Source organism: Rosa rugosa, chromosome 7 (assembly GCF_958449725.1).
Source record: "Rosa rugosa chromosome 7, drRosRugo1.1, whole genome shotgun sequence".
Classification (NCBI taxonomy): Eukaryota; Viridiplantae; Streptophyta; class Magnoliopsida; order Rosales; family Rosaceae; genus Rosa; species Rosa rugosa.
Genome location: NC_084826.1, coordinates 11,790,946 through 11,805,044, shown reverse-complemented (window position 1 = coordinate 11,805,044; position 14,099 = coordinate 11,790,946). Strand labels below are relative to the sequence as shown.

At 38.9% G+C, this 14,099-nt stretch overlaps 2 protein-coding genes across 2 annotated transcripts; one reads left to right on the top strand and one right to left on the bottom strand.

Moving 5' to 3' along the window:
• Positions 1-735: 735 nt before the first annotated feature.
• LOC133722554 (probable pectate lyase 4) lies at positions 736-3,500 on the top strand. Its single transcript, XM_062149439.1, has 5 exons — positions 736-1,132; positions 1,387-1,738; positions 1,819-2,029; positions 2,142-2,210; positions 3,106-3,500. Exons 1-5 carry the CDS (start codon positions 877-879, stop codon positions 3,343-3,345), a joined length of 1,128 nt encoding a protein of 375 aa, XP_062005423.1. The 5' UTR covers positions 736-876; the 3' UTR covers positions 3,346-3,500.
• A 1,225-nt stretch (positions 3,501-4,725) lies between these two features.
• On the bottom strand, positions 4,726-6,941 carry LOC133722097 (exocyst complex component EXO70H1-like). Its single transcript, XM_062148915.1, has one exon. It carries the CDS (start codon positions 6,804-6,806, stop codon positions 4,908-4,910), a length of 1,899 nt encoding a protein of 632 aa, XP_062004899.1. The 5' UTR covers positions 6,807-6,941; the 3' UTR covers positions 4,726-4,907.
• Positions 6,942-14,099: the final 7,158 nt, after the last annotated feature.

Below are 14,099 nucleotides of genomic sequence, written 5' to 3'. Positions count from 1 at the left end.
TTTTTTGTTGGCGGCAGAAAAGAAAAACTTTTTTCTTCTAGGGTTTTTTTTCTTGGATATTAGCTCTGAGCGTGCTGATAACGTGTAAAAGTAAAATGATAATTGGAATTGGTCTACTCATTTCATTTCATAGCCCCTTTATATAGAGAGAGAATTACAACGGAAATATCAATTACAATGATGACATTAACTACTGATTGACCCTTGATCCATGTTGATTGATGGTGATTGCTAATTACTTGATTCCCTCTCCGTCAATCACTTTGACGAAGGCACATAATGTGTTTTTCCTTTAACATTTATAAGAATTTTAGTGGAATTATTAAGAGCAAGTTCACTCATTGGGTTATTGAGTTAGAGTCATTAGATTATTGGGTCACTGGATCAAACATTGTTTACTGTTTTTTTAAATTTATCTCCACCCGTTGGGTCTAGGTCACTCTCTAAGTCAGTTTGGAAACTGACCTGAGCCACTTTGAGTTAGGAAACTGACCCAGAGAGTGAACTAGATCCAACAAGTGAAAATAAATATAAAAAAACCAGACACCCAATAACCTAATGACTCTGACTCACTCAGTAATCCCAACGGGTAAAATTACTCTGAGTAAAATCTGCGTCAGTTTTACCGATTGAAGAAGAGGTGTCCCCATGGGGTAAATGCGCGTCCGCTTTTCATTCGATCCCTTAACTCTCTCCGACAGCAAACAATCTTTAATCAAAAGGTCAAAACCGACTCAAAGAAGAAGATAATGTCGGCACAATCGATCCACTCACACTATGAGACACCATCTTCAATTCTTCCTCTACAGCATTTATCAGAGTCAGTTTCCATTCTCTCACCAGAAGGCCACGTTTTTCTGTTTTTAATTGCCATAAATGGGCAACTCCCACGGCCACCGCAAACACCGTAACGGCGCGAACCGCCCCGTAACGCCCAATCCACCCTTTAAATATAGCCCGTCTGATCCCCAGGCACATATCCCCAACTCAGCTAAACCCATCATGGCGGTGTCCTTGCCTTACTCTCATGTTGACTCCACCCTTCGCGCCCTCGCTGCTCAAGCTGAAGGCTTTGGCCGCTTAGCAATCGGCGGCCTCCATGGTCCTCTTTACCACGTTACTACTCTAGCAGGTAATGTTTTCTAATCTAAATCTGTTTTCTTTAACACATAGTTTCAATTCCTGCAATAATTTGTAAAATGTGTTTGTTTTGGGTTTTGGGTTGTAGTTTCTTATGCAAAGTTTGTGGAGGTATACTTGAACATTGAATTTGGAATCTTTAAGTTTGTATGCCAAATATAAAGTCGGAATCTTTGTTCTAAAGATGAACCATATGATGCGTGTTGGAAGCTTACATTGATGTGTCTGTGTTCATTGTGATTGTAGATGATGGTCCAGGGTCACTTAGGGAAGGCTGTCGAAAGAAAGAGCCACTTTGGATTGTCTTTAATATTTCGGGCACTATCCATCTCTCGTCTTACTTGAATGTGTCGTCGTATAAGACAATTGATGGCCGGGGTCAGAGGATTAAGTTTACTGGGAAGGGGTTGAGGCTGAAGGAATGTGAGCATGTGATTATATGCAATCTAGAGTTTGAAGGTGGTAGAGGACCAGATGTTGATGGTATTCAGATAAAACCAAACTCTAAGCACATATGGATAGACCGGTGCAGCCTTCGTGATTATGAAGACGGACTTATAGATATCACCAGATGCAGCACGGATATTACAATTTCGAGGTGAGGTGAATCCCAATGTTGGATATTACCATTTTGTAGTCTCGTGGAATTTGAAGTTCATGTCTTTAGCCAATGCGCAGGTGTCATTTCTCGCAGCATGATAAGACAATGCTAATCGGAGCAGACCCCTCTCATGTAGATGACAGATGCATCCGGGTTACAATTCACCACTGTTTCTTTGATGGGACCCGACAGCGGCATCCTCGTGTTAGATTCGCCAAAGTACATCTATACAACAATTACACACGAAACTGGGGCATATATGCTGTTTGTGCCAGTGTAGAATCGCAGGTGAGATTGCTATTACCAATGCATATTTGATATTAGCTAAAATCTATTTTAAGAGATATTAATCGTATTATCATACGATCGTAACATGTTCGTTATTATGTTTTCACTCCAGATATACTCTCAATGCAATATATATGAAGCAGGACAGAAGAAAATAGCGTTTAAATACCTTACAGAGAAGGTATATGCCCCTTTTTATTTTTGGTTACTAACTACATGTCTTGAAGGTGTGTGACTTGTATTATTCTGCAGTTGTATTTTTTGTTTTTTGTTTTTTTTTTCCCGTGTATAGATTCTGCAGTTTTATGTAGTATCAAGATTTAGAAAATGTTCTGGAACTAATATGCAAATGAGTTGTATATTACCATATATATGGGGGCACTTGTTATAGGAGCTTGACTTTTTTGATCCCATCCTAGCCTTTTCTAATCATCCCACTCCATGATCTATATATAACTCTATAAGTCATCTCTTCCGATGATACAGGACTAGAAGCGTTTATCCTCATATAAACTAACTTCTTGAGGCATTTCAAAATCTACTCTAGCTCATAACCATTGGAAACACTTATTTCCAACAGGTTAAACAAAAATTAGCTTGGTGGAAACAGTACAGGCTGACCTCAAACTGGGAAGAAGTGAGAATTTGGAAGTAACACTTCTGCAAATGGGGGAAATTTTCTTGGCTAAATGGATGTTGGACATGTTGATTAGGATAGGATCATGGCTAACAAAGTAACAAGTAAATGAGGATAGGCATATGGTTAAGGCATATGAAGATAACCACAGATGATATGCGAAAATCTATCTGTAATCACAGAGAAAACTTGGTCCAAATGGTTATTGGTTGTTTGAAAATGAATGCAGAAATGAGATTCTTTTATTCTGTTATCCTACTACAAGACTCAATGAAGGATGAAGATGTTCTTAACAACCTTTAGTTATTGACAGTAGAAATATTGTTGTTAAATTGGTATGTGCAACTGAAACTACATTGGTTCTTCCAACAGATATGACTATTGAAATGTATTTTCCTATAACAAGAATAAATTGTTGACTGTCGTGGCTTTTCTTTAGGCAACGGACAGCGAGGCGGCAACGACGGGCTTCATTAGGTCGGAAGGGGACTTATTCATAACTGGAACTCAAGCAGGATTAGCCACCGAGGGTGGTGAAAATTGCATGTATCATCCTAGCCAACACTACCAGACATGGACGGTAGGACCTCCAGTGGATGATCTGAAACATGTTCTCCAACATTGCACCGGATGGCAGTCCATTCCCCGGCCAGCTGATCAGGCAAGTGTAGCACAGTAGCCTGAAGGAAACTGACTTTCCTTAAAACTTTATATCTACGTTTTACTTAATCTTCAATTCTCAGTGTTTATATAGTCTATACCTGAATACCTGATGGCTTTCCTGTGTGTATGCTGTTCTTCTCAATAACAAAGATGAATATTTACTGGTGTGCACTTATTGTTATTTACTCTTAGTAAAATAAACCATGAGCAATCTTTTGAGACAGTAAAACAGTATTAACATGCATTTATGGAACTGGTGTTCGTCAAAGATTGGATCACATAATCTTGGAAATTTGACTGAATCTAAGGAGATAGTGATGCAATAACTACAGCAATGTCAATTGAGGCATGTGGAAGTTCTTATCGTATTGGGAAATGTATGCTGCTATATAAGTCTTTTATGTAGTTCCCCGGAACTGTCGGATTCTATTTGCAAATCATGACTGGAAACTTCTGTTTTACTTTTACTATCTGTGCAGCAGCTCTAAGTTGACTTGGCATTTGTTTTCCTAAACAAATGAAAGTTGACTTGGCATTTACAGTTCTATGATTTTTCAAGTCCGGCATGTCATAGTTTTCAAACTTATTTAGGAGTTAAGACCGCCAAAGAGTGAGAGTGAGGACAAGCAACCATAGTTATGAAGAATTAATCTTCTTCTCGGGATTCAGCCATTCTGTCTTTGAAATGGTCTTAATAATTGGAGTAGTTTCAGTTTTTTATACTACTAAATTATTGCTTATCATAATTTCAATAATTATTGAGTTTTTAAAACCTCAATAATTAAGCAATAATTATTGAGGTTTCAACAAAATCTATCAGGCACCAGCCACCAAGAACCATAACTTTTCTCCAAAGAAGAAAAAATAATGAGAGACACACGAGGCAAGCTAAACAACCGTACCTTCCTTTGACAAGTGTGTTACAGTTTCGCTTTCAAAGTGACGTGTCCTCGCCTTTCTTTTAACAAAAAAAAAAACCCATGAAAACGAAGGCACCAACTACCAACCTTTTGGGGTCACCATCACCAATGCTTAAATATGAGCCGCATGCTCATATTTAACTGCCGGTTCTATACAGTTATATATAACTTATTCTCTTAATATTTGATCATTCAAATATTGCGAGCTAATGTTAGAAATTATTTTCTACGGAAGATGTCACTTTGCTCGGAAGGCCAGTTGTAAGTTCTAATTTGAAGTTTCTCCTTCTACAACCTTTTTGCGGATTGAAAATGACAGAACAGGGTAGATTCAGATATGAACATGCATCAAGTGGGAATGTTGGTGTTGACATTTAGAAATGAAAATGACAAACCTATTTACAATCCATGGTGCGATTGTTTTGAAAACAATGTGAAAGCAAGAGAAATTCGAATATGAAAACATGAAGCAATGATTGAATTTACAGAAACAACATAGGGTCATTTTACGTGTAGCACAAAGTAGAAGTATGTTCCAAAAAGTCGTTACATATTTTAACTTATTCAAAATGTTCTACACACAACATATATATACACCGCCGGTAAATCGGAAAAAAAAAAAAAAAAAACTCGGCGATTAAAGTAGCCGGGAAAGGGATCAGCGAGAGCGCCGACGAGACGAAGAACTAACAGATTCCGTCGTCCCGGAAAACAAGTCCGATAAGTAATGTGCAACATCTTCAGGGGTTAATCTGACATACAAGGCCAGATTTCTCGCACTCCCAATCGAAACCCTATGCGTATCGTGAAACTCCTTGTAAACCGAAACGAGGGCTTTCGTCAGCGACTCTTTGAGTTCTTCTCGGAGTTTCTCGTCCGGTACAACACACGACTTCTGTTTCCGGTAAGCTTCGTCCAAGCTGAAGTTGAAGTTCCGGAAAATCAACCTAGCTTCGTCCGCGGGTATTTCCTCCGTTAGATTTTCCGGCAAGGTGGAGAACACCTTCCCCCAGGCCAACCGTTCGTAGTTGACGGCGAACTGTCTCACCTTCGCTTCGTATTTCGCGATCCACTGCTCGCCGAGAAGGTACTGGAGATTCGACGTCCGGACTTTCGAGATGACGTGTTGGAGATTGTTGGCTAAGAAGAGATAAGAGAGCGAAACGTCCTTGTAATGCTTGGCTTTGCCGTCGAGCTTGCAGATGAGGATGAGGACGATCCAAGCGATGTGGTGGCAGATCGGCGGCGCCGATGACTCTTCGGCTTGGGCGATGTCGAACTCCGGCAGCAACCCCTTCGCCGGCGGAGGGAAGTCGACGAAAATGTCAGCCAAGACGTTGCTGTAATCGGTGAGCATAGAAAGGTAATTCATCACACGGAGGGTCAGAGGATGAACTCCGCCGCCTGCGACGGGTGATTTTGACGATTCCTTTTGAATTGACGATTCAAAATCGGACACCATTGACCGGACCGACTCGCCGATTTTGATCAGCGAATTGAGCGCTTGGGATCGGACGCTGGCGGTGGACTCGAAAGAGAAGATGGAGTCTATTTCCGGCCAGTTTTCCGATATGGCGGTGTACATATCCAGCAGCCGGAATATATTGTCCTCCGAGGAAAAATTCTTGCTCTTGGCGACGAGGATTTGAGGAAATAAAAAGAGAAGAGTGGCGGCTTCTTTGGCGATGTGAGAGAAGCAAGACTCTCTGATTGAGTTGGAGACGGCGAAAACGGTGTCGCAGAGGATCTTCTCTCCATTGAATAGCGTGGTCGTGGCCACCTTCACCGCATTCAGCCAGTTCTTGATTCTGAGATCGAGGACCTCTTTGTCGATCTTATGGATCCGAGAAGAGGCGAATTTCTCCACTCCGAGCTTATACATTCCTTCGTCGATTATCGATTTTCTGATGATTTTGTATATGTGAACGCACTCCTTGGCGTAGCCGGAGGAGATCATGCATTCGGCGATGGACCTCAGGTCGGCCATGGCAACAAAGGAGACTTGTTCAACGTCGGAGAGGGATTCTCCGGCGAAGCGTACATCTTCGTCTGTTAAGGCTCCGTCGTCGATTTCGTCGTCAGAAGTGCTGACGGAAACGCGGGAAGACCTGGACCGGGTCGAGACCGATTCCGGGTCGAGGTGAGCCCGGTTCGTGGAGAGAATCTGGTAGAACTCCTTCTGTAACCGCTTCATGGCGATCTGCATGAGGCTGTGGCCGTGGACGAGTTTTTCGGAGGTGGGGTCCTCCCCGACCAAGTAATGCATGACCTTCTGGAGGTCGTTCACGGACTTGATGAACTGGTGAGCTTCCGTTTTGCTCTCGTAGAACATGGAGGTTACTTTCGCGTATCCGGAGGCCTCCGGGTCCCATTTGATCACCAAAACGGCGGCGTTTCCGATGACCTCCTCGATCATCGCGTCTGAGAAGTCAAGGCCGGCACTAGGGTTACGGCGAGGAGTGGGGAATGAAATGGAGGACCTTGAGGGTGAAGAATTTCTAGAGAAAGACGGGGCCTTGTGGTGAAAGAGGAGGCTCCTCATCCCTTTGGTCGGCATTTTCGGTTTAGTTTAGTGTGATTTAGGTTACGGACTCTCAATTTTTCAGATGAGAGAATATTTGGTTGTTGTGGTTGGTAGTGAGATTAGACAAGAGAAATTTGGGATTATGAGTTTGAATGTTGGACGTAGATGTGCCCGGGGGTATATATAGGAGGGAGCTGGAAGAACGACGCCGTTGCTTGAGAAAGAGGAACTGTGGGAAGGATTGACTTTGGAGTTGTAACGAGTACGTCATATAAAACGAAACCATGAGTCGAATTTGACTATATACGCGTTTGACTGACAAATGATACGACAATTTCATACTATGGAGCCGAGAGGCAAACAAATTTGATTTACTTTCGTCCAAAGAAACAGTAGTCAAATAGCTTCAGTAGAAAACTCAGAGGTGGAGGTTAATAAGAGCTTAGTTGTTGTTTTCTTGTGTTTAACGCTATTTGCAATGGCGGTGTTTGTAAACTGGATAGCGAATAGTAACATTTACTTTTCAACTATTTGTTTTTACTTTCTCTTCAAAAAAAAATAATAATAATAATATTTGTTTCTACTTCATAGTCCACGTGACCTGATTTATGTTGAACATGTAATTCAGTCCTCATAACTTGTATCATCATTTTAGATGCTCATGTAGGGATGTAAGGAGTGACGTTTTTACGTAAGTAAAACAAGAGAATATGAAGAAGAGAAATACAAAATATATAGGAATGGGTATATGGATTGAAATACTCGTATATACCTTCTAGAATAGAATAATTAGTATGGGATAACCTGCTGCTCACTCTTTAGATTTGAAATTACAAAATCATTTAAGTTAGTATCCAGCAATTTTATATGATCATTTGATGTATTTAATGTTCTCAAATTCAAAATAAGTTACATTCCAATAGCAAAATCTTGATAAAGGTTTGGCTGCCAATTTGATGGCTTTGAGAGCTTTGGTATGAATTTTGATGCCCTTTATGAGATTCTCTTTTTCTTTTTTAGAATCTGAGATGCCCTTGTGAGGTTTGAATACTAACCCTTAGATTTACATCAAAGGGCGGAAAACAAAACACTCAACTTAATATAATAATTCTCTTTGCCATTGAATTTACATTCAATGGTGGTTGAACATTATTTTCTTGGTCAATAACTGACCGTGAACAAACCACGAATACAGTTTACTAGAGAATCATGAAAATACAATAAACAATGATTATTCTAAAAAATAAAAAATGATGAACCAATTGTTTTAACCTCACATCATTCAAGTTAGTTTGATGAAACGTCAATAAAGGTACCTTAAATATCACATTTATTTTAGTCTACGTACTACTTGATGATCTTAGGAATAATTCAAATTTTTACGTATTGGATTTTTACAACAAGTCCAAAGTTTATCACCGTGAAGAAAAACACATAGAGAGAAAAACAAAACAAACCTAGCTAATTGGATTTCATAATTACATGCATAATGATTTCTTTTAAATGACTTAAGCTACTGGACTATTAGCAATGGTGAAATTCTCCGCACGACTGCTCCTTCTCGAATGCTCTTGGAAAACCTTTAATTTCCTTATTCTCCTGATCGAGACTTTAGTCATGCATATACCATATTTTTCAGTAATTAATAATGAATACGTGCGCTTTTTAAAATGAAAAGTGAGAGATTAGTCTTACTAATTATCAGTTAATAATTCCCAAATCACTTTAATTACCAGCTTATAATCATGGTCGACACCATGAAATGGAATCCAAATTAGTGGTAGGAAAACTAATAATCCATATATTACTTTGACATTGGCATTCTTAGTTGCATCACTATTTAGACCCTTTCCACCGCGGATCGGAATTTCCCAAGTCGATGATTGTAAGTATTGTTAACTAAGATAGAATTCCACAACACAATCATGATTCAGGTTGAATGTGGTTTAATTAAATCAAACCCTAATAGAATATGATATCCACGAACTTTTTGATACATAGACAAGTCTTTTTCCAACAAGTTGAAGAGTTGCAACTCCCCCAAACAATAACCTGACTAGAAATTGCACAAGAAAGAACATAAAAATGAAACAGAAGAAGCTTCTTCTACGAAGAATTTCTTATAGCACGTGATGTAATGCATCATTTAACACAAAGCTCGCAGTTCCTTTAAGTTGATTTCATATTATTTATATTCTTGAAGGAATAAAAGTGATAATTACATATATCACATAAGGCTCTTGTGTCCTCTTGATATTGGCATATATATGACAATCTTCACAATAATGTGTATAAATTATATATGCTCTACTTAATCAATATATTATGCATATATGTATATAGCTAGAATTTATATATACAGGGTTTTTGATAACATTCTCATTAATTCTCTCTGGTTTCGTCCGTGAGAGAAACCCTAAAAACACAAAACCCGGGTTCGTCCGTGAGAATTCGACCTCGTCCGGCGGCGCCCGACGGGTGCTGTCCTTCTGCCTTGCCATCGTCTTGGGGTCTGCTGCCGGACGGGTATTCGATCCAATATGGTTTCGAGGTTTCCGGATGGTGGTGCTCGCTGTGGTTGCAGAAAACCTCGGCTTGGGTTCTCGATCGCATCTCGACAGGTGACATGGTTGTGCTGTGCAAGGCCGACGGTAAGGGTTCTGCTTCGATGGTGGTCCGGCGGGCTTCAGGTCGGCGCGTGTTGCGGCGTTTTTGGGTCGAAGTGGCAGGGGTCACAGAGGCTTAGATCAAGGCGGCTCGGGTCGGGAGGAGCAGAGCGGGTCAGGCGAAGCAGAGCGGGTCGGGCGGAGCCGCTGGGCTTGTGTGTATGACATGTCGTCTGGAGTGGATGGGCTGAGACCAGGCAGGCTTGATGATGGGCTCTGGTGGTGGACCACTCTTTGGATGCTCTTAAGCTGGCTATTTTGGGCTAGGGTTTTTGCCCTAGGCCGTTACTATATTTTAGCTTGTCTTTTACATTAATTTCCTTGTATTTAGGAACCTAAGCACTGATGTGCACCCATTGTCTCTCTAGCGTCTCTGGAGTAGTACCGAAGGAGAATATCCGCTGGCTCTACGTATTTGAATGTATAATGAGTAGGACTATATGTACGTACCACTTGTGGGTACTACCACTAACTTCTTGTCTGTCTATGTCCTTAAATGACAGCGGAATGGTATGTAACGGCCTATTCTGGCTTGTGATGAATATATTTTCTTTAACTCAAAAAAAAAAAAAATATACAGGGTTTTTGTCTCCAGTATTGTCGTTTTAGGGTTTAGTGATCACTGCACGCCTAATAAAGTTGGAGCAGCAGATCACCAAATGTTGTCCTTCATTAGTTTTTGAAACGATTCCTTCTTCCCATGTGATACAGATTAGGATGATCCAAGAACGAATATATATATTATCATGGCCATAGACGATGGAGCAGCAAATTGGATATAGATCGATTAAAACACATGTTTTCCAAATAACTCGTTTGTATGATTGTATTGGGTTGCAGGCTTACAACATGTCTTAAGCATATTAAGAATGAACAAACTACTTTGTCTGTACGGGCTGGGGAGGCAATTGTAGACAACGCGTATATAACATGTATTTTTTTTTTCTTTGAAGACGGACAAGAACAAACTATGGTTCAAGACTTCTTGAAGGTATTAGATATTGATTACTCTGGTGTCTGGGGAAGAATGGAAGATAGTGCGACAAGGTATCCAAAGGTTGAGGATCTAAAGTTCAAACATAAATCTTGTGAAGCTAAAGAAAAGTTACATTGACGAATTATTTGTGGCCGCTGGCCAGCTAGGGTTTCACAGATATTAATCCATGGCATGCGTATATCAAACTAAATCGATTTATAAATAAATAAATAAATAAATAAATAATATATATATATATTTGAGATGGTTTGGTTTTACACGTGGGTGGATATGAATGGGTCATAGACATCATTCATTATCATCCCCTACTGCCCCACCTATATATCTCTATTTCGATATTAAAACTTGAAACTTCCTTGCTTTGTTGCTGAAAATGCTGGTATGCTAGACTCCTACGTAATACGTACTGTGGCAGATCGAATAAACCGTTACTCAACATGACTTAATATAATATCCCTGACTTAATTTCCAATTTCTTGACTGACTTGGAGTCTCTGTATGATTGTATTGCCTCAGTTTGCTTCCACCTTATTAATTTGCAAATTAACTTGTTATACATATGAACTCATTAACTTGTTATACATATGAACTCAAACCATGAGAAATCGGCTAGATACATATCGGGTTTTAAATCAAGCTGTGGACTATTATAGGTCTTTCTATAAGAAGAGGTATCCACATGCATGTATTACATTGTTGAATTTTGATATGATCGAGTAACACATATATATATATATATCTTCTGGTATATAACCCGGTCTTCTTAGACAGCTTTGATGCCATATTAAGAAAATTTAAATATGTTGAAATTTGATCCAATCCCATTTCATTAATGTAGTCCAATTCCACCCTGATACACGCAATGTATATTGTTTCCTTAGGGAAACATTTCTATATTTTTATGAGTAGCCAAAACAGATAAGAACAGTACACGTCAACTAAAAAATCCCTATGATCGAGGGTTTTGTTTGTGTTGATTAAAAGGTGTTTACAAGCAAATGGAATAGGAATAAAAAATACATGCGTATTTTTGGATCATTGAAAAGGAAAAAAAAGAAAAAGAGTTTCTTCAGTACAAATAAAAGAGTGTTTTTGGATAATTGTAAAAAAGGGGGTAATTTTGATATGAAAACTTTGATTCATCCATGAATAAGAATCAATTCCTACTCCCTCACCGGAATGAAAATGAATGAGTTATTCCGAATTTTCTTGTGGACACTCTGTTGTTGTTGTTGTTTGTTGTTTGTTGTTTGTTGTTTGTTGTTTGTTGTTTGTTGTATTGAATTGGTGGATGGGATGTTAAGTGATAAAGTATGGGTCTGTAATAAGAGCATACCAGGGTTCGCAGACACATAGGAAACATTTCAAATATTTTACAATCAGTCTGTGTAGAATGTTTGCAATCTCATCAAATGGCAAGTATATTTGTCGTCCATTCTTGAAAGGATGAGTAATAATAGATCTGAACATCTGAAGCCTATGGAGAGATTGCGAAACAACACTAAACACTGTATTGAAGAATTTGCTGATGTATTTGTTCTTCTTTGAAATGGGGCATCTGTAGTGATACAACATGTTTACAATAGGTAAGTAAATCTCTAATTAATTTAGGACAGAGAAAGAAAATCCTACTTAATTCGATAATATACTCCTTTTACTCAAAGAATATTTGCAACTAAAACAATGCACTTTGCAGCTTAAGCTTTTAGGTATAGTGGAAGGTCCAACAGACAAACATGCAGTGGACAAAGCTGGTAGTCGATCCCTCCCTTTTCAACAATTATAATGACATTATTGTCTTGATATATGACGGTTGGATTTCAATTATCTGATAAATCTTGACGTTTATTGTATCATTTGAACTTATCGAAGAAGGGAATTAGCAAGAGACACCTTTCTTCAAATTAAAAGTACTTTTTAGTCAAAGGGATTAACGAGCCACTTCTTCATTCGACGAGCTTAACAAAACAGTACACTCGAAAATAAAATCTTGCATTAGACTCCTCTACTGTGAGGGATAAAAAAATATTGGGCTCATGTTTATGAGGTGAGTTTGAAATCGAACGGTATTAGATATTGTCCAAAATCTTCTGCGTCGTCTTGTAGATTGTCCTAATGATTTTCAAGCAATGTGTACGTGTGTATCTCAACAACTAAGAGATGGTTACTAATCAAAATCAAAAGTCAGTAATTGTGACGTTAAAATATAGGCACCTGGCTGGCCAATGTATTGTGGAGTTAAAATCAAGTACTGTTAGACAGGCATGCACTCCTGGCACCAGTACTTTCACACCAAACTACAACGGGACGTTTTGGAAACTCGTATAAATAGTAACCAACGACTACTCGATCATTTATAATCATACTACTTGGTTGTTATTGACTCGAAATCAAAACCTTTCATTTATAATAAATACAAAACTCTTGCTACTGAACAAATATTAAATCATAGATGAACGATCACTCAATTTGCGTGGTTGTAGCTAGCCAGAGTCATCATATAATGAGTTCGACTAATCAATCAAAGCATTTAATTACAACACGAGCTTCTTTTTTTTTTTTTTTGGGTCGTGGGCCTGCAGCTTGTGGTGGTGTGTCTAGAGATAGTAATGGTCATTACCAGAGGTGGAGGGACACAGGGGCACACTGGGTCACGTGCCCCAGTTTTGATTTTTAAAACGATATATAATTTATTAACGGGAAGAATGAATGAATGATATATAGGCCAGTTCAGTTGGTAGAGCTCTTAACTTTGTTGTTGTGGGTTCGATTCCCTTGGCCGTTTTGGTTCTTCTTTTAGACCAAAGGAAAAAGAAGAATGAATGCAGATCAGTTTTGTCCCCTTTGGACCTAGCTCTTGAACTTTTGATAATTTAATATTAAGATACATATTAGAGGTACTCTAATTCCGAAACTTTTGGCATCAATCACATAATTAATTATTCATATTTTCTTTTTACTTATAGATTTTTAAATCCAATACCGAAATTATTAAAAAAATATTTTATTAACATCAATAACAATTCTTAGCTAATTTTTTTTGTCAATTATAATTTTTTTTTTTTTTTACAAAGATGTTAAAATACTTGAAAATAAAATTAGATCCTGTTGCAGAAAACATCGAGTATAAATAGCACATTGGAGTTATTTTAACTGATTTTTTATATTTTAATATTATTAATTTCTTTTCGTGCCCTAGTAAACTAAAATTTCTAGCTCCGCCACTGGTCATTACATTTTTTTTTTTTTTTGATCGGGTTAGTTGTTAGTAACTCACACACCCATGTAGTGGTATCCCAGCGCCAGGACACCTGCACCGACATTGCGGCGAAAGCCTGGCAAAGCCAGACTAATCCACTGCACCGCAGACGCACGAACCCAAAGGGTCCCTCAAATCTGCTGGCCACGGGATGGAGCTGGGATTCGAACGCTAGACTTGGGGGTTCCAGACTAGGCCATTCGACCAACACACCACACCACGTGGTTACTGGTCATTACATTGGTGGTAACCAAACTGCCTTCTTCGCTGAATTAATGGGAGTTATTATTGGGATTGACTATGCTTTTAAGTTTGGTTGGCGCTACATTTGGCTTGAGAGTGAGTGATTCTACTAGTGTTCTTGCATGCATTACCTCTTCTTCCTTCTCTCCAGTATGGCCTCT